General features: G+C 41.0%; 1 protein-coding gene and 1 non-coding gene across 2 annotated transcripts in view; one reads left to right on the forward strand and one right to left on the reverse strand.

The window, feature by feature from the left end:
* The window catches only part of LOC106591131 (endoplasmic reticulum-Golgi intermediate compartment protein 1), a 63,119-nt gene that overhangs the window by 6,497 nt on the left and 35,111 nt on the right, over window positions 1–21,511 (forward strand). The window contains exons 3-4 of the mRNA XM_082974998.1: window positions 8,813–8,885; window positions 19,881–19,975. Coding sequence (XP_082831124.1) covers window positions 8,813–8,885; window positions 19,881–19,975 — 168 coding nt within the window. The remainder of the gene's footprint in view (window positions 1–8,812; window positions 8,886–19,880; window positions 19,976–21,511) is intronic.
* Window positions 622–692, reverse strand: trnaa-cgc (transfer RNA alanine (anticodon CGC)). Its single transcript has one exon. It is a non-coding gene; the product is annotated as a tRNA-Ala (tRNA).

The following is a 21,511-nucleotide window of genomic DNA, read 5'->3' on the forward strand; positions in this document are numbered from 1 at the left end:
AGTTTGTATCACCACCGGCTGTGATTGGGAGTCCCATAGGGCGGCTAACAATTGGCCCAGCGTCGTCCGGGTTTGAAAATAAGAATTTGTTCTTAACTGACTTGCCTAGTTAAATAAAAAATGTTTTTAAAAAAAAATTGCCACGTCCAAAATCCCCCCCACCTTGCAAGCAAAACATTTTAGCTGCCCCCCTCGTGACAGCGAAGAGAGAAATGTTTAGTTTCCTGCAGTTCGACACATTTTGCCATGGGACAGAGAGAAGATTTTTTTCTAATTCTATCGCAAATTTCCTGCAATTCTACATGATTTTGAAATAAGGTGGAGGCAAATGTTTGCGGTTTTTAATATAACTGAAGATCAATGGGCCCCAGCGCTGTGGGTAATTCCACCATGTTTACTTCACTGACGATGCTGAACACACTAGATGTATCTAGCGTCCTGCCCAGTCATCTCTACGGAGAATGGGGGGGGGGAAATCATTTTTTTTCTTAAATAATTTTAATAAAACATTGGGCTTAAAATATACATTTTTGTTATTTAACATCTGAAAAAAAAATTACATATACTTTTTAGTCATTTAGCCGACTCTTGTCCAGACTCTTATTTTTTTTTTGTACTGGGCCCCCCGTGGGAATCGAACCCACAACCCTGGCGTTGCGAACACCATGCTCTACCAACTGAGCCACACAGGGAAGACCACGAGGTTATTACAGACACGTCTGAGGGGGCCACTGAACTTCCTTTTTAAACACACACGTGCATGACGCCACTGGTTAGGTGGATCCCTGTCATGACTCAGGTGAAACGTAACCGTGAGTAACAGAAGGGTAATGATTTACCTGTGTGCCCCGCCTCCTCGGCCCTCAGGCGTTCCTGTCAGTCCTCCGGTGGAATCTTTACTTTTTTTCTTCTTCTTTTGTTCTGTTATGTTGTTTTCCTGTTCGTCACCAGGCTGTTTTCAGGCGCCTGACAGTGATTAAAACACTGGGATTACTAGGAGGTCAGCTATGTGGTTGTTTGGTTTGTTTCCTAATCGTTACCGGAATTGATTCATCATTGGCCCATCCCTGATGCCATCAAGGGAGAATGGAAACACTTTGACAATCACATTTATTTATAAAGCCCTTCTTACATCAGCTGATATCTCAAAGTGCTGTACAGAAACCCAGCCTAAAACCCCCAAACAGCAAGTAATGCAGGTGTAGAAGCACGGTGGCTAGGAAAAACTCCCTAGAAAGGCCAAAACCTAGAGAGGAACCAGGCTATGAGGGGTGGCCAGTCCTCTTCTGGCTGTGCCGGGTGGAGATTATAACAGAACATGGCCAAGATGTTCAAATGTTCATAGGTGACCAGCAGGGTCAGATAATAATAATCAGTGGTTGTCGAGGGTGCAACAAGTCAGCACCTCAAAAGTAAATGTCAATTGGCTTTTCATAGCCGATCATTGAGAGTATCTCTACCGCTCCTGCTGTCTCTATAGAGAGTTGAAAACAGCAGGTCTGGACAGGTAGCACATCCGGTGAATAGGTCAGGGTTCCAGCAGGTCTGGGACAGCATGTCTGGGACAGGTAGCACGTTCGGTGAATAGGTCAGGGTTCCAGCAGGTCTGGGACAGCAGGTCTGGGACAGGTAGCACGTCCGGTGAACAGGTCAGGGTTCCATAGCCGCAGGCAGAACAGTTGAAACTGGAGCAGCAGCACGGCCAGGTGGACTGGGGACAGCAAGGAGTCATCAGACCAGATAGTCCTAGGGCTCAGGTCCTCCGAGAGGGGAGGGACAGAGGGGGGGAAGAAGAGGGAGAATACTTAAATTCACACATGACACCGGATAAGACAGGAGAATTATACCAGGTAGGACAGACTGATCCTAGCCCCCCGACACAAACTATTGCAGCATAGATACTGGAGGCTGAGACAGGAGAATTACACCAGATATTTTTATTTTATTTTATATTTCACCTTTATTTAACCAGGTAGGCAAGTTGAGAACAAGTTCTCATTTACAATTGCGACCTGGCCAAGATAAAGCAAAGCAGTTCGACAACATACAACAACACAGAGTTACACATGGAGTAAAACAAACATACAGTCAATAATACAGTAGAAAAATAAGTCTATATACAATGTGAGCAAATGAGGTGAGATAAGGGAGGTAAAGCCAAAAAAGGCCATGGTGGCAAAGTAAATACAATATAGCAGGTAAAACACTGGAATGGTAGATTTGTAGTAGAAGAAAGTGCAAAGTAGAAATAGAAATAATGGGGTGCAAAGGAGCTAAATAAAATAAATAAATACAGTAGGGGAAGAGGTAGTTGTTTGGGCTAAATTATAGATGGGCTATGTACAGGTGCAGTGATCTGTGAGCTGCTCTGACAGCTGGTGCTTAAAGCTAGTGAGGGAGATGAGTGTTTCCAGTTTCCGAGATTTTTGTATATAACAGACTGACCCTAGCCCCCCGGCACATAGACTACTGCAGCATAGATACTGGAGGCTGAGACGGGGGGGGGGGGGGGTCGAAGGACACTGGCCACGTTCGACAACACAGGCAGGATATAACCCCACCCACTTTGCCAAAGCACAGCCCCCACACCACTAGAGGGATATCAACAGACCACCAGGCTGAGTATAGACCCCACACCACTAGAGGGATATCAACAGACCAGGCTGAGTATAGACCCCACACCACTAGAGGGATATCAACAGACCAGGCTGAGTATAGACCCCACACCACTAGAGGGATATCAACAGGCCAGGCTGAGTATAGACCCCACACCACTAGAGGGATATCAACAGACCAGGCTGAGTATAGACCCCACACCACTAGAGGGATATCAACAGACCAGGCTGAGTATAGACCCCACACCACTAGAGGGATATCAACAGACCACCAGGCTGAGTATAGACCCCACACCACTAGAGGGATATCAACAGACCAGGCTGAGTATAGACCCCACACCACTAGAGGGATATCAACAGACCAGGCTGAGTACAGCCCCCACACCACTAGAGGGATATCAACAGACCAGGCTGAGTATAGACCCCACACCACTAGAGGGATATCAACAGACCAGGCTGAGTATAGACCCCACACCACTAGAGGGATATCAACAGACCAGGCTGAGTATAGACCCCACACCACTAGAGGGATATCAACAGACCAGGCTGAGTATAGACCCCACACCACTAGAGGGATATCAACAGACCAGGCTGAGTATAGACCCCACACCACTAGAGGGATATCAACAGACCAGGCTGAGTATAGACCCCACACCACTAGAGGGATATCAACAGACCAGGCTGAGTATAGACCCCACACCACTAGAGGGATATCAACAGACCACCAGGCTGAGTATAGACCCCACACCACTAGAGGGATATCAACAGACCAGGCTGAGTATAGACCCCACACCACTAGAGGGATATCAACAGACCACCAGGCTGAGTATAGACCCCACACCACTAGAGGGATATCAACAGACCAGGCTGAGTATAGACCCCACACCACTAGAGGGATATCAACAGACCAGGCTGAGTATAGACCCCACACCACTAGAGGGATATCAACAGACCAGGCTGAGTGAGTCTCTCTCCAGGTCTCGTCTTGCCCAACTCCATTTTGACCACTAACCCCTACAGAATGTACTCAGAGGGGCAGCCCTAGTCTCTTTGTGAAGACTAAAAGCTATTTAATTAGTGTAAAGAAATATGGCACAGATTCCATGTATTATACCAGATGGTAGGATACCATATTGATACCATAGTATTTCTAGTACTTACAGTAAGTAGCCACTTCTTTCATATCTACAAGGAATGGCTATGCTGTGTTGTTGTTTTCCTCTGGTAGACCACAGTGAATATAGCTATAACTATAGCCCCTCCCTCCTCCCTATAGCCCCTCCCTCCTCCCTATAGCCCCTCCCTTCTCCCTATAGCCCCTCCCTCCTCCCCATAGCCCCTCCCTCCTCCCCATAGCCCCTCCCTCCTCCCCATAGCCCCTCCCTCCTCCCCATAGCCCCAGTCTGGTGATGGTCTGGAGATGGAAGCTGTTTTTGAGTCTCTCGGTCCCAGCTTTGATGCACCTGTACTGACCTCGCCTTCTGGATGATAGCGGAGGTGAACAGGAAGTGGCTCGGGTGGTTGTTGTCCTTGATGATCTTTTTAGCCTTCCTGTGACATCGGGTGGTGTAGGTGTCCTGGAGGGCAGGTAGTTTGCCCCCGGTGATGCGTCGGGCAGACAGCACCAAAGGACCAGTCCAATAACATTCAGCTGTGGGATGATTTTCCCTTCAGCGGATGGTTGGCCAGAACTAGTGTTTTCACGATGGGGACTGTTGACCGTATTACAGCCACGCCAGCGGTCAAATTCCACGTGACCGTTGAGTCGCGGCGATCTCCTCTCGTGGACATGCGTTATCCAACCCGCTAACATTTACAAGTTGAATCGTTTAGCAGACGCTCATATCCAGAGCAATTAGGGACTAAGTGCCGTGCTCAAGGACACGTTGGCAGATTAGTCGGCTCGGGCATTCAAACTAGCGACCTTTCGGGTTACTGGCCCAACGCTCTTAACCGCAGGTTATCTGCCGCTCCACGGCCTGGTACTCAGCGCTCTATTGTCCATCCTACTGCTCTGACATTGCAAATGCAATCAAAACTCTTATCAAATCAAATGTATTTATATAGCCCTTCTTACATCAGCTGATATCTCAAAGTGCTGAATAGAAATCCAGCCTAAAACCCCCCCCAAACAGCAAGCAATGCTGGTGTATCATTTAAAAAAAAAAAAAGTAATCTCACTGTGATGATCAATTTGAATAAAGAAATTCAACAACAGGCTGAAAGTGAGTGGAAAACGTGGTCACAGCGATTTCTAAGGTGATTGATTTTATTCAAAACACTCATTACCATATTAGAGCTGATGCATAGGTTTATCAGCCCAAGTCCCCCCCCAAAAAACAGAATTAAAATACTGATTGTGCCCGTTGTACAATATGAAGCCTAATAGCTTATTACACATGACAGGAAAAACATTTAAACATCGATTTATTAAGATGTCTTTGGTACGTAATTGATCTAGCTAGTCTATACGCCAAAATAAGACCCATTTTAGTAACCAACTTTGAGTGTGGACTAGGCTTGGGCGGTATCGTCCTGGGATCGTCTGATCCCAGGATTTACTGTGTTACCGGCATAGCACACAAGGGGGCACTAAAAACGCAAGAAAAAACCCATTTGGGCCTCTATTACCAGAATGCTAACAAAATGAGCAGAAACTAATAGTGAGATATCATAGACGCTGTTAGCTTAAATGCTATCAAGTGAAAACGAACATTAAACTAATTGCAAAGACGGGCACATTCAGCTCATAAAGTTGTACAAGCATAGCTAGTAGCTACCAAATGTCATTTTTTTTCCCGGTGAGTGTGGACATGTATTATTGATTGTATGTTGTTTTATCCCATCTGTAACTCTGTGTTGTTGTATGTTGTCGAACTGCTTTGCTTTATCTTGGCCAGGTCGCTGTTGGAAATGAGAACTTGTTCTCAACTAGCCTACCTGGTTAAATAAAGGTGAAATTAATAAAAAAAATGTGAATGAGATGAACAAAGTTGTGATGCTCCCCAGTGGCGCAGCGGTCTAAGGTACTACGTCTCAGTGCTGGAGGCGTCACTACAGACCCTGGTTCGAATCCAGGCTCTATCACAGCGGTCTAAGGCACTGCATCTCAGTGCTAGAGGCGTCACTACAGACCCTGGTTCAGTGGTCTAAGGCACTGCATCTCAGTGCTAGAGGCGTCACTACAGACCCTGGTTCGAATCCAGGCTGTATCACAGCGGTCTAAGGCTCTGCATCTCAGTGCTAGAGGCGTCACTACAGACCCTGGTTCGAATCCAGGCTGTATCACAACCGGACGTGATTGGGAGTTCTTATAGGGCGACGCACAATTGGCACCAGCGTCGGCCGGGGTAGGCCGTCATTGTAAATAAGAATTTGTTCTTAACTGACATGCCTAGTTAAATAAATGTTAAATTTGAAGAAAAGAAAGTGTACACAGAGCAGAGGGAGGAAGAACAGAGGAGGAACAGCAGCATGTGTACACAGAGCAGAGGGGGGGAGAACAGAGTAGGAAGAGCAGCATGTGTACACAGAGCAGAGGGGGGGAGAACAGAGTAGGAAGAGCAGCATGTGTACACAGAGCAGAGGGGGGAAGAACACAGGAGGAACAGCAGGGAAAAATGGCAACTACAGGTTCATCATCCAGAGATCTTTGACTTCTGGCAGAATGTCGTTTATAAGATATCTGATGGCAAACATTTAGCAGTGAATTGCATACAAGTGTAACTTCACCACCTCATGTGCGATGTACAACAGAGACTCGCCAATAGATACAGAACGCTCTGGACTCACTGCTCTCGCTTTCAGACACCCGACTGACTCACCTGTTCTGGGAAACTACGGTGAGCTTCATATTGGGGAGAGGGGGAGAGGGAGAGAGAGGGAGAGAGGGGGAGAGAGATCTCCTGACGTATTGCACAAGTTGACTGCAGATTTTTACTTAAAGTAGCTACAAATATTCAGATTAGTAAAAAAAAAAATAACATGAATCATTTGACTGTATTAACAAAACCATCCTGTGGCTTTTTCGAAATTTACAACTATCCGGTTTACCACCCAAGCTTAGTAATGGACTACGGCCAAGGCTAGAAACTACTGCTCATTGGTAATGGACTACGGCCAAGGCTAGAAACTACCGCTGCTCATTGGTAATGGACTACGGCCAAGGCTAGAAACTACCGCTGCTCATTGGTAATGGACTACGGCCAAGGCTAGAAACTACCGCTGCTCATTGGTAATGGACTACGGCCAAGGATAGAAACAGCTGCTCATTGGTAATGGACTACGGCCAAGGATAGAAACCATTGGTAATGGACTACGGCCAAGGCTAGAAACTACAGCTCATTGGTAATGGACTACGGCCAAGGCTAGAAACTACTGCTCATTGGTAATGGACTACGGCCAAGGATAGAAACAGCTGCTCATTGGTAATGGACTACGGCCAAGGCTAGAAACTACCGCTGCTCATTGGTAATGGACTACGGCCAAGGCTAGAAACTACCGCTGCTCATTGGTAATGGACTACGGCCAAGGCTAGAAACTACCGCTGCTCATTGGTAATGGACTACGGCCAAGGCTAGAAACTACCGCTGCTCATTGGTAATGGACTATGGCCAAGGATAGAAACCATTGGTAATGGACTACGGCCAAGGATAGAAACAGCTGCTCATTGGTAATGGACTACGGCCAAGGATAGAAACCATTGGTAATGGACTACGGCCAAGGCTAGAAACTACAGCTCATTGGTAATGGACTACGGCCAAGGCTAGAAACTACTGCTCATTGGTAATGGACTACGGCCAAGGATAGAAACCATTGGTTATGGACTACGGCCAAGGCTAGAAACCATTGGTAATGGACTACGGCCAAGGCTAGAAACTGCTGCTCATTGGAGGGTTATTCTCTAGTAGATTATGGAAGCTTTAGAAGGTTCTAGAAGTTTTAGGCTGATGGACTGCAGCCCATAATGGGGGGGGGGGTCTCAGCCCAAAATCCTTTATTTGGTTTAATAGCAGTGTGTACCGCTCAGTAAACAAATCTAACTGTGTATATCCCCTTCTCTCTCCTCTCCTCCCTCCCCTCCTCTCCTCTCCTCTCCCCTCATCCTCTCCTCCCTCCCCCCTCTCCCCTCTCCTCCCTCCCCCCTCATCCTCTCCTCTCCTCTCCCCTCATCCTCTCTCCTCTCCTCCCTCCCCCCCTCATCCTCTCCTCTCCTCCCTCATCCTCTCCTCCCTCCCCCCTCTTCTCCCCTCTCCTCTCCTACCCCCCTCTCCTCCCCACTCTTCTCCCCTCTCCTCCCTCCCCCCCTCATCCTCTCCTCTCCTCCCTCATCCTCTCCTCTCCTCCCTCATCCTCTCCTCTCCTCCCTCATCCTCTCCTCTCCTCCCTCATCCTCTCCTCTCCTCCCTCATCCTCTCCTCCCCCTCATCCTCTCCTCTCCTCCCTCATCCTCTCCTCTCCTCCCTCATCCTCTCCTCTCCTCCCTCATCCTCTCCTCTCCTCCCTCATCCTCTCCTCCCTCATCCTCTCCTCCTCTCCTCCCTCATCCTCTCCTCTCCTCTCCTTCCTCATCCTCTCCTTCCTCATCCTCTCCTCCCTCATCCTCTCCTCTCCTCCCTCATCCTCTCCTCCCTCATCCTCTCCTCCTCTCCTCCCTCATCCTCTCCTCCCTCATCCTCTCCTCTCCTCCCTCATCCTCTCCTCCTCTCCTCCCTCATCCTCTCCTCTCCTCTCCTCCCTCATCCTCATCCTCTCCTCCCTCATCCTCATCCTCTCCTCCCTCATCCTCATCCTCTCCTCCCTCATCCTCTCCTCTCCTCCCTCCCCTCATCCTCTCCTCTCCTCCCTCATCCTCTCCTCTCCTCCCTCATCCTCTCCTCCCTCATCCTCTCCTCTCCTCCCTCATCCTCTCCTCTCCTCTCCTCCCTCATCCTCTCCTCTCCTCCCTCATCCTCTCCTCTCCTCTCCTCTCCTCCCTCATCCTCTCCTCTCCTCCCTCATCCTCTCCTCTCCTCCCTCATCCTCTCCTCTCCTCTCCTCCCTCATCCTCTCCTCTCCCCACTCTTCTCCCCTCTCCTCCCTCCCCCCCTCATCCTCTCCTCTCCTCCCTCATCCTCTCCTCTCCTCTCCTCCCTCATCCTCTCCTCTCCTCCCTCCCCCCCTCATCCTCTCCTCTCCTCCCTCATCCTCTCCTCCAGTGTCCATTATCTGCTGTGTTTTCATGTTGTTCCTGTTCCTCTCTGAGCTGAAAGGATTCATAGCCACTGAAATGTAAGTATATACTACCACTACCACTATATATATATACTCTACCTCTACCTCCACTACCACTACCACTATATATATATACTCACACCACCACTACCACTACCACTATATATATATACTCACACTACCACTACCACTATATATATATACTCTACCTCTACCTCCACTACCACTATATATATATACTCTACCTCTACCTCCACTATATATATATACTCACACTACCACTACCACTATATATATATACTCTACCTCTACCTCCACTATATATATATACTCACACTACCACTACCACTATATATATATATACTCACACCACCACTACCACTATATATATATATACTCACACTACCACTACCACTATATATATATATACTCACACCACCACTATATATATATACTCACACCACCACTACCACTATATATATATACTCACACCACCACTATATATATATACTCACACTACCACTATATATATATACTCACACCACCACTATATATATATATACTCACACCACCACTATATATATATACTCTACCTCTACCTCCACTACCACTATATATATATACTCACACCACCACTATATATATATATATATATACTCACACCACCACTACCACTATATATATATATACTCACACCACCACTACCACTATATATATATATACTCACACCACCACTACCACTATATATATATATACTCACACCACCACTACCACTATATATATATATACTCACACCACCACTATATATATATACTCACACCACCACTACCACTATATATATATATACTCACACCACCACTACCACTACCACTATATATATATACTCACACCACCACTACCACTACCACTATATATATATACTCACACCACCACTACCACTACCACTATATATATATACTCACACCACCACTACCACTACCACTATATATATATACTCACACCACCACTATATATATATATACTCACACCACCACTATATATATATACTCTACCTCTACCTCCACTACCACTATATATATATATATACTCACACCACCACTACCACTATATATATATATATACTCACACCACCACTACCACTATATATATATACTCACACCACCACTATATATATATATACTCACACCACCACTATATATATATATATACTACCACTACCACTATATATATATACTCTACCTCTACCTCCACTACCACTATATATATATATATACTCACACCACCACTATATATATATACTCACACCACCACTACCACTATATATATATATATATACTCACACCACCACTACCACTATATATATATATATACTCACACCACCACTACCACTATATATATATATATACTCACACCACCACTATATATATATACTCACACCACCACTATATATATATACTCTACCTCTACCTCCACTACCACTATATATATATACTCACACCACCACTATATATATATACTCACACCACCACTATATATATATATATATATACTCACACCACCACTACCACTATATATATATATACTCACACCACCACTACCACTATATATATATATACTCACACCACCACTACCACTATATATATATATACTCACACCACCACTACCACTATATATATATATACTCACACCACCACTATATATATATACTCACACCACCACTACCACTATATATATATATACTCACACCACCACTACCACTATATATATATATATATATATATATATATATACTCTACCTCTACCTCCACTAAAAGTACCTTATATATATATATATATATACTCACACCACCACTACCACTATATATATATATACTCACACCACCACTACCACTATATATATATATATACTCACACCACCACTACCACTATATATATATATACTCACACCACCACTACCACTATATATATATATATACTCACACCACCACTACCACTATATATATATATATACTCACACCACCACTACCACTATATATATATATACTCACACCACCACTACCACTATATATATATATATACTCACACCACCACTACCACTATATATATATATACTCACACCACCACTACCACTATATATATATATACTCACACCACCACTACCACTATATATATATATACTCACACCACCACTACCACTATATATATATATATATATATATATATATACTCTACCTCTACCTCCCCTAAAAGTACCTTATATATATATATATATATATATATATACTCACACCACCACTACCACTATATATATATATATATATATATACTCTACCTCTACCTCCCCTAAAAGTACCTTATATATATATATATATACTCACACCACCACTACCACTATATATATATACTCTACCTCTACCTCCACTAAAAGTACCTTATATATATATATATATATACTCACACCACCACTACCACTATATATATATACTCTACCTCTACCTCCACTAAAAGTACCTTATATATATATATATATATATATATATATACTCACACCACCACTACCACTATATATATATATACTCTACCTCTACCTCCACTAAAAGTACCTTATATATATATATATATACTCACACCACCACTACCACTATATATATATACTCTACCTCTACCTCCACTAAAAGTACCTATATATATATATATATATATACTCACACCACCACTACCACTATATATATATACTCTACCTCTACCTCCACTAAAAGTACCTTATATATATATATATATATATATACTCACACCACCACTACCACTATATATATATACTCTACCTCTACCTCCACTAAAAGTACCTTATATATATATATATATATATATATATATATACTCACACCACCACTACCACTATATATATATATACTCTACCTCTACCTCCACTAAAAGTACCTTATATATATATATACTCACACCACCACTACCACTATATATATATACTCTACCTCTACCTCCACTAAAAGTACCTTATATATATATATATATATATACTCACACCACCACTACCACTATATATATATACTCTACCTCTACCTCCACTAAAAGTACCTTATATATATATATATATATACTCACACCACCACTACCACTATATATATATATATATATATATATATATCTCTACCTCTACCTCCACTAAAAGTACCTTATATATATATATATATATATACTCACACCACCACTACCACTATATATATATACTCTACCTCTACCTCCACTAAAAGTACCTTATATATATATATATATATATACTCACACCACCACTACCACTATATATATATACTCTACCTCTACCTCCACTAAAAGTACCTTATATATATATATATATATATACTCACACCACCACTACCACTATATATATATACTCTACCTCTACCTCCACTAAAAGTACCTTATATATATATATATATATACTCACACCACCACTACCACTATATATATATACTCTACCTCTACCTCCACTAAAAGTACCTTATATATATATATATATATATACTCACACCACCACTACCACTATATATATATACTCTACCTCTACCTCCACTAAAAGTACCTTATATATATATATATATATACTCACACCACCACTACCACTATATATATATACTCTACCTCTACCTCCACTAAAAGTACCTTATATATATATATATATATACTCACACCACCACTACCACTATATATATATACTCTACCTCTACCTCCACTAAAAGTACCTTATATATATATATATATACTCACACCACCACTACCACTATATATATATACTCTACCTCTACCTCCACTAAAAGTACCTTATATATATATATATATATATATACTCACACCACCACTACCACTATATATATATACTCTACCTCTACCTCCACTAAAAGTACCTTATATATATATATATATATATACTCACACCACCACTACCACTATATATATATACTCTACCTCTACCTCCACTAAAAGTACCTTATATATATATATATATATATATATATATATATATATATATATACTCACACCACCACTACCACTATATATATATATACTCTACCTCTACCTCCACTAAAAGTACCTTATATATATATATATATATATATACTCACACCACCACTACCACTATATATATATACTCTACCTCTACCTCCACTAAAAGTACCTTATATATATATATATATATATACTCACACCACCACTACCACTATATATATATACTCTACCTCTACCTCCACTAAAAGTACCTTATATATATATATATATATACTCACACCACCACTACCACTATATATATATATATATATATATATATATATATATACTCTACCTCTACCTCCACTAAAAGTACCTTATATATATATATATATATATATACTCACACCACCACTACCACTATATATATATACTCTACCTCTACCTCCACTAAAAGTACCTTATATATATATATATATATACTCACACCACCACTACCACTATATATATATACTCTACCTCTACCTCCACTAAAAGTACCTTATATATATATATATATATATATACTCACACCACCACTACCACTATATATATATACTCTACCTCTACCTCCACTAAAAGTACCTTATATATATATATATATATACTCACACCACCACTACCACTATATATATATACTCTACCTCTACCTCCACTAAAAGTACCTTATATATATATATATATATACTCACACCACCACTACCACTATATATATATACTCTACCTCTACCTCCACTAAAAGTACCTTATATATATATATATATATACTCACACCACCACTACCACTATATATATATACTCTACCTCTACCTCCACTAAAAGTACCTTATATATATATATATATATACTCACACCACCACTACCACTATATATATATACTCTACCTCTACCTCCACTAAAAGTACCTTATATATATATATATATACTCACACCACCACTACCACTATATATATATACTCTACCTCTACCTCCACTAAAAGTACCTTATATATATATATATATATACTCACACCACCACTACCACTATATATATATACTCTACCTCTACCTCCACTAAAAGTACCTTATATATATATATATATATACTCACACCACCACTACCACTATATATATATACTCTACCTCTACCTCCACTAAAAGTACCTTATATATATATATATATATATATATATATATACTCACACCACCACTACCACTATATATATATATACTCTACCTCTACCTCCACTAAAAGTACCTTATATATATATATATATATATATATACTCACACCACCACTACCACTATATATATATACTCTACCTCTACCTCCACTAAAAGTACCTTATATATATATATATATATACTCACACCACCACTACCACTATATATATATACTCTACCTCTACCTCCACTAAAAGTACCTTATATATATATATATATATACTCACACCACCACTACCACTATATATATATACTCTACCTCTACCTCCACTAAAAGTACCTTATATATATATATATATATACTCACACCACCACTACCACTATATATATATACTCTACCTCTACCTCCACTAAAAGTACCTTATATATATATATATATATATATATATACTCACACCACCACTACCACTATATATATATATACTCTACCTCTACCTCCACTAAAAGTACCTTATATATATATATATATATATACTCACACCACCACTACCACTATATATATATACTCTACCTCTACCTCCACTAAAAGTACCTTATATATATATATATATATATACTCACACCACCACTACCACTATATATATATACTCTACCTCTACCTCCACTAAAAGTACCTTATATATATATATATATATACTCACACCACCACTACCACTATATATATATATATATATATATATATACTCTACCTCTACCTCCACTAAAAGTACCTTATATATATATATATATATATACTCACACCACCACTACCACTATATATATATACTCTACCTCTACCTCCACTAAAAGTACCTTATATATATATATATATATATATATATACTCACACCACCACTACCACTATATATATATACTCTACCTCTACCTCCACTAAAAGTACCTTATATATATATATATATATATATACTCACACCACCACTACCACTATATATATATACTCTACCTCTACCTCCACTAAAAGTACCTTATATATATATATATATATACTCACACCACCACTACCACTATATATATATACTCTACCTCTACCTCCACTAAAAGTACCTTATATATATATATATATATACTCACACCACCACTACCACTATATATATATACTCTACCTCTACCTCCACTAAAAGTACCTTATATATATACTCACACCACCACTACCACTATATATATATACTCTACCTCTACCTCCACTAAAAGTACCTTATATATATACTCACACCACCACTACCACTATATATATATACTCTACCTCTACCTCCACTAAAAGTACCTTATATATATACTCACACCACCACTACCACTATATATATATACTCTACCTCTACCTCCACTAAAAGTACCTTATATATATATATATATATACTCACACCACCACTACCACTATATATATATACTCTACCTCTACCTCCACTAAAAGTACCTTATATATATATATATATATACTCACACCACCACTACCACTATATATATATACTCTACCTCTACCTCCACTAAAAGTACCTTATATATATACTCACACTACCTATATATATATATATATATATATATATATATATATATATATATATATATATATATATATATATATATATATATATATATACTACCTCCATTAAAGTACCCCTCTACCTCCACTGACACATTAAATACTAAAAGTACCTGGTTTTTATATATTACTCACACCAACTCGACCTCCACTGACACATTAAATACTGAAAGTACCTGATATATTTATATATACCCCTCTACCTCCACTGACACATTAAATACTGAAACTACCTGACGTGCATGTGGTTTCAAACCCAGAGACATTCGGTGGAAGTTAATAAAACAGTCTGTTTATTGTTCTGTCTCCTGGTCCACATCTCGAGGGGGTTTCCCCCCTAAAACACACAGACGTAGAAATACCCTTCACATACAGATGTTTTGAACAGACATCATTCATAACCAGCGAACTGTGAGTACAGGACATCACCAGGTCTTCTGTGTTAACCACAGATCTTGGGTCAGATTACCTTCACCCCGTGTAGTCTGAGATACAGTGGGGAAACATATTTATTTCACCTTTATTTAACCAGGTAGGCTAGTTGAGAACAAGTCCTTTATTTAACCAGGCAGGCTAGTTGAGAACAAGTCCTTTATTTAACCAGGTAGGCCAGTTGAGAACAAGTTCTCATTTCCAACTGCGACCTGGCCAAGATAAAGCAAAGCAGTTCGACAACATACAACAACACAGAGTTATACATGGAGTAAAACAAACATACAGTCAATAACAATAGATAAATCTATATACAGCGTGTGCAAATGAGGTGAGATAAGAGAGGTAAGACAATAAATAGGCCATGGTGGCGAAGTAATTACAATATAGCAATTAAACACTGGAATGGTAGATGTACAGAAGATGAATGTGCAAGTAGAGATACTGGGGTGCAAAGGAGCAAGATAATTAAATAATTACAGTATGGGGATGAGGTAGGTAGATAGATGGGCTATTTACAGATGGGCTATGTACAGGTGCAGTGATCTGTGAGCTGCTCTGACAGCTGGTGCTTAAAGCTAGTGAGGGAGATGGGAAGTCCATGGTGGAGTCTACCTTGGTTATCCTAACCCTTAACTATTACATTGACGCCAACATATCTCACTCCAAATCAATGTTAGTTTGGGACTTCGTCTCCCCTCCTTCATTTGTATATGGATCCTCGTTAGCTGATGCCATAACGACGTCTGTTTGAGAGATGATCTTCCTGGGGTCCATACGCACAACAAAAATACATTATAGACGTAAGAGTTTTACCATTTTACGATGTTGGTTAGAGACCATCTATCCTTACAATGATAGACAAATCAGTGTTAATTAGGTACTTCATCTGTCCTTGCAATGCTGGACAAATCAGTGTTAATTAGGGACTTCATCTGTCCTTACAATGCTGGACAAATCAGTGTTAATTAGGGACTTCATCTGTCCTTACAATGCTCGACAAATCAGTGTTAATTAGGGACTTCATCTGTCCTTACAATGATAGACAAATCAGTGTTAATTAGGGACTTCATCTGTCCTTACAATGATAGACAAATCAGTGTTAATTAGGGACTTCATCTGTCCTTACAATGCTGGACAAATCAGTGTTAATTAGGGACTTCATCTGTCCTTACAATGCTGGACAAATCAGTGTTAATTAGGGACTTCATCTGTCCTTACAATGATAGACAAATCAGTGTTAATTAGGGACTTCATCTGTCCTTACAATGCTGGACAAATCAGTGTTAATTAGGGACTTCATCTGTCCTTACAATGATAGACAAATCAGTGTTAATTAGGGACTTCATCTATCCTTACAATGCTGGACAAATCAGTGTTAATTAGGGACTTCATCTGTCCTTACAATGCTGGACAAATCAGTGTTAATTAGGGACTTCATCTGTCCTTACAATGCTGGACAAATCAGTGTTAATTAGGGACTTCATCTGTCCTTACAATGCTGGACAAATCAGTGTTAATTAGGGACTTCATCTGTCCTTACAATGCTGGACAAATCAGTGTTAATTAGGGACTTCATCTGTCCTTACAATGCTGGACAAATCAGTGTTAATTAGGGACTTCATCTGTCCTTACAATGCTGGACAAATCAGTGTTAATTAGGGACTTCATCTGTCCTTACAATGCTGGACAAATCAGTGTTAATTAGGGACTTCATCTGTCCTTACAATGCTGGACAAATCAGTGTTAATTAGGGACTTCATCTGTCCTTACAATGATAGACAAATCAGTGTTAATTAGGGACTTCATCTGTCCTTACAATGCTGGACAAATCAGTGTTGGTTAGAGACCATCTTTCCACTCTTTCTAGTCTTCACGTGTGAAATGTAAAAAAAAAAAAATGCCCAAAATCGTATTTATTTCCCTTTTCTTTTAAAGACGCAACAAAGACAGAAACGTAACAAAGTGTTGATCAAGAATGAGGATGTCTTGTGGTCATTATGATGCTTTGTGACGCGTCTGGTGCCGTCACAAACACTGAGACCTCTTTCTGACGGGTTATTAGGACTGTGTGCATGAGTCAGCTTGAGATTGGGGGAGGAAGGGAGGACAGCTTCTCCTGTGCTGGGTGAGATGAGCAAGGGGGAGGGATGGAAAGGAGGTCAGCTTATTTACGCTGGGCTGTGGGAGAGGTGGAGGGCAGGGGGAGGATGGAAAGGAAATTAGATGACAAAGAAGCACCGATGTACTTTTATCACAATTAGCAGGACGAGGAACGTTGTGGGTTCATTGTGACAGCTGGGGGTGAATCAGGACATTGTGACAGCTGGGGGTGAATCAGGACATTGTGACAGCTGGGGGTGAATCAGGACATTGTGAGAGCTGGGGGTGAATCAGGACATTGTGGGTACATTGTGACAGCTGGGGGTGAAATCAGGACATTGTGGGTACATTGTGACAGCTGGGGGTGAAATCAGGACATTGTGACAGCTGGGGGTGAATCAGGACATTGTGACAGCTGGGGGTGAATCAGGACATTGTGAGAGCTGGGGGTGAATCAGGACATTGTGGGTACATTGTGACAGCTGGGGGTGAAATCAGAACATTGTGGGTACATTGTGACAGCTGGGGGTGAAATCAGGACATTGTGGGTACATTGTGACAGCTGGGGGTGAATCAGGACATTGTGACAGCTGGGGGTGAAATCAGGACATTGTGGGTACATTGTGACAGCTGGGGGTGAAATCAGAACATTGTGGGTACATTGTGACAGCTGGGGGTGAAATCAGGACATTGTGGGTACATTGTGACAGCTGGGGGTGAATCAGGACATTGTGGGTACATTGTGACAGCTGGGGGTGAAATCAGAACATTGTGGGTACATTGTGACAGCTGGGGGTGAAATCAGGACATTGTGGGTACATTGTGACAGCTGGGGGTGAATCAGAACATTGTGGGTACATTGTGACAGCTGGGGGTGAAATCAGGACATTGTGGGTACATTGTGACAGCTGGGGGTGAAATCAGGACATTGTGACAGCTGGGGGTGAAATCAGGACATTGTGGGTACATTGTGACAGCTGGGGGTGAAATCAGGACATTGTGACAGCTGGGGGTGAAATCAGAACATTGTGGGTACATTGTGACAGCTGGGGGTGAATCAGGACATTGTGGGTACATTGTGACAGCTGGGGGTGAATCAGAACATTGTGGGTACATTGTGACAGCTGGGGGTGAATCAGAACATTGTGACAGCTGGGGGTGAATCAGAACATTGTGACAGCTGGGGGTGAATCAGAACATTGTGACAGCTGGGGGTGAATCAGGACATTGTGGGTACATTGTGACAGCTGGGGGTGAATCAGGACATTGTGGGTACATTGTGACAGCTGGGGGTGAATCAGAACATTAAGGGATCTCTAATGGAGATGGTTTATCTCTCCCACTTAGTGTGTTCCTTGAAAGATGCTCCTTGTTCTATAACTTGAATGCTTGTCTAAATTATCTACAGGTATATCTAACCTCTGTCTCTCTCTCTGTCTCTCTCTCTCTCTCTGTCTCTCTGTCTCTGTCTCTGTCTCTGTCTCTGTCTGTCTCTCTCTCTCTCTGTCTCTCTGTCTCTGTCTCTGTCTCTCTGTCTCTGTCTCTCTGTCTCTGTCTCTCTGTCTCTGTCTCTCTGTCTCTGTCTCTCTGTCTCTGTCTCTCTGTCTCTCTGTCTCTCTGTCTCTCTGTCTCTCTGTCTCTCTGTCTCTCTGTCTCTCTGTCTCTCTGTCTGTCTCTGTCTCTCTGTCTGTCTCTCTCTCTGTCTGTCTCTCTGTCTTATCTTCCCTTAGTGTTAACGAGCTGTATGTGGATGACCCTGATAAGAACAGTGGTGGGAAGATTGATGTGAGTTTGAACATCAGTTTGCCAAACTTACACTGTGATTGTGAGTATATTATACATTCATTCATATCCACTGTTTATATACTGTATTACTGTCTGAATATACTGCATTACTGTCTGAAGGTGCTAACTTTATATAGGAGGTCATTTATTAACACATACATACCATGTACACCTGTTGTATGACCCTGGGGTGGCAGCAGGTACATGGCCACGTGAGGCCACACGCGTGTTTTCATCGAAATTCCAAGTCAAATTGCAATATTTTGGTCCAAATCAGGCCTATAATTTCTTCCCAGTATTGTGCAGCCTCATGTGGCAGGGTGTGGAAATGATCTGAAATCAGATCATCTTTTGGTTGACGTTTTGATTTGAAAAGTTATAAAACCATCAGAATGGAGAAATCCCCATGAAAGTGTTGCCACCCTGAGGTCACGCACAACAACAACAACAACACTCGTGTGAAATGTTGGAATCGTGGAAATGGAATGATTCTATAGTTAGAACATACTACTGGGTACTTTGAATGCAGTGTTTGTCATGACAACGAATGGAAGAAAGAAAAAAAAAAAGCCAGGGAGGCGTTCATAAAATTAGGAGTTAGAATACCAATAGGATCCCTATGGAGGTCTTATTGTGACAGGGTAGGAACCAAAGTGTTGATCAGTGTTTCTCAGGGGAGTGGGACTCTATAATCTTTCGCCTACATTTTTAAATGTTTTCTCTTACTTCAGGTAGTGATCATATTCATGCTTGGCCTATTCCTCTCGGATGTGGTAGATAGTGATTTAGGACTACACCAGCGCTGGTATCAGGCTATATAAAGGTGTCTGTATACATACACTACCGTTCAAAAGGAGTCAATTAGAAACCTCCTTGTTTTTAAAACAAAAACACATTTTTTTTTTTTTTTGGTCCATTTTAAAATATTGGACAAAATCGTACACTAGTATTTTTAGTTTCTAACTAACATACCATTGGTTTTCTATCGCGTTGCTCGGCACTGCCCCGTCATTCTAACTAACAAATCTACAAGGGTTTTAGCCAATTCGTTCTGTGTCTGGCTCCTATTTTTATTATATAGCTCATGGAAATATCTTCTAATTAACCACTGGTATTAGATTGCTGTATCCCATTATTAGAAAGTGGGTTTTACTTTATGGAACTTTAATTGTTTTGTTTGTCTTTGCCACTGATTGTAGAATCATAACCTTCTAGTGCTGTTATCTAAGAAAACCTTTAGTTTACCGTGACCCTCACTACAATACTAACCATGGCTGCTGCATCCCCCAATCACAAAACAACAGAGAACGTTGATATGGACCAAAAGCTTTTGATGGGAAATCAGACATGACTAGGATACCATCTCTGGAGGGGACCATGACTAGGATACCATCTCTGGAGGGGACCATGACTAGGATACCATCTCTGGAGGGGACCATGACTAGGATACCATCTCTGGAGGGGACCATGACTAGGATACCATCTCTGGAGGGGACCATGACTAGGATACCATCTCTGGAGGGGACCATGACTAGGATACCATCTCTGGAGGGGACCATGACTAGGATACCATCTC

Source organism: Salmo salar, chromosome 05, assembly GCF_965601325.2.
Source record: "Salmo salar chromosome 05, fSalSal1, whole genome shotgun sequence".
Taxonomy (NCBI): domain Eukaryota; kingdom Metazoa; phylum Chordata; class Actinopteri; order Salmoniformes; family Salmonidae; genus Salmo; species Salmo salar.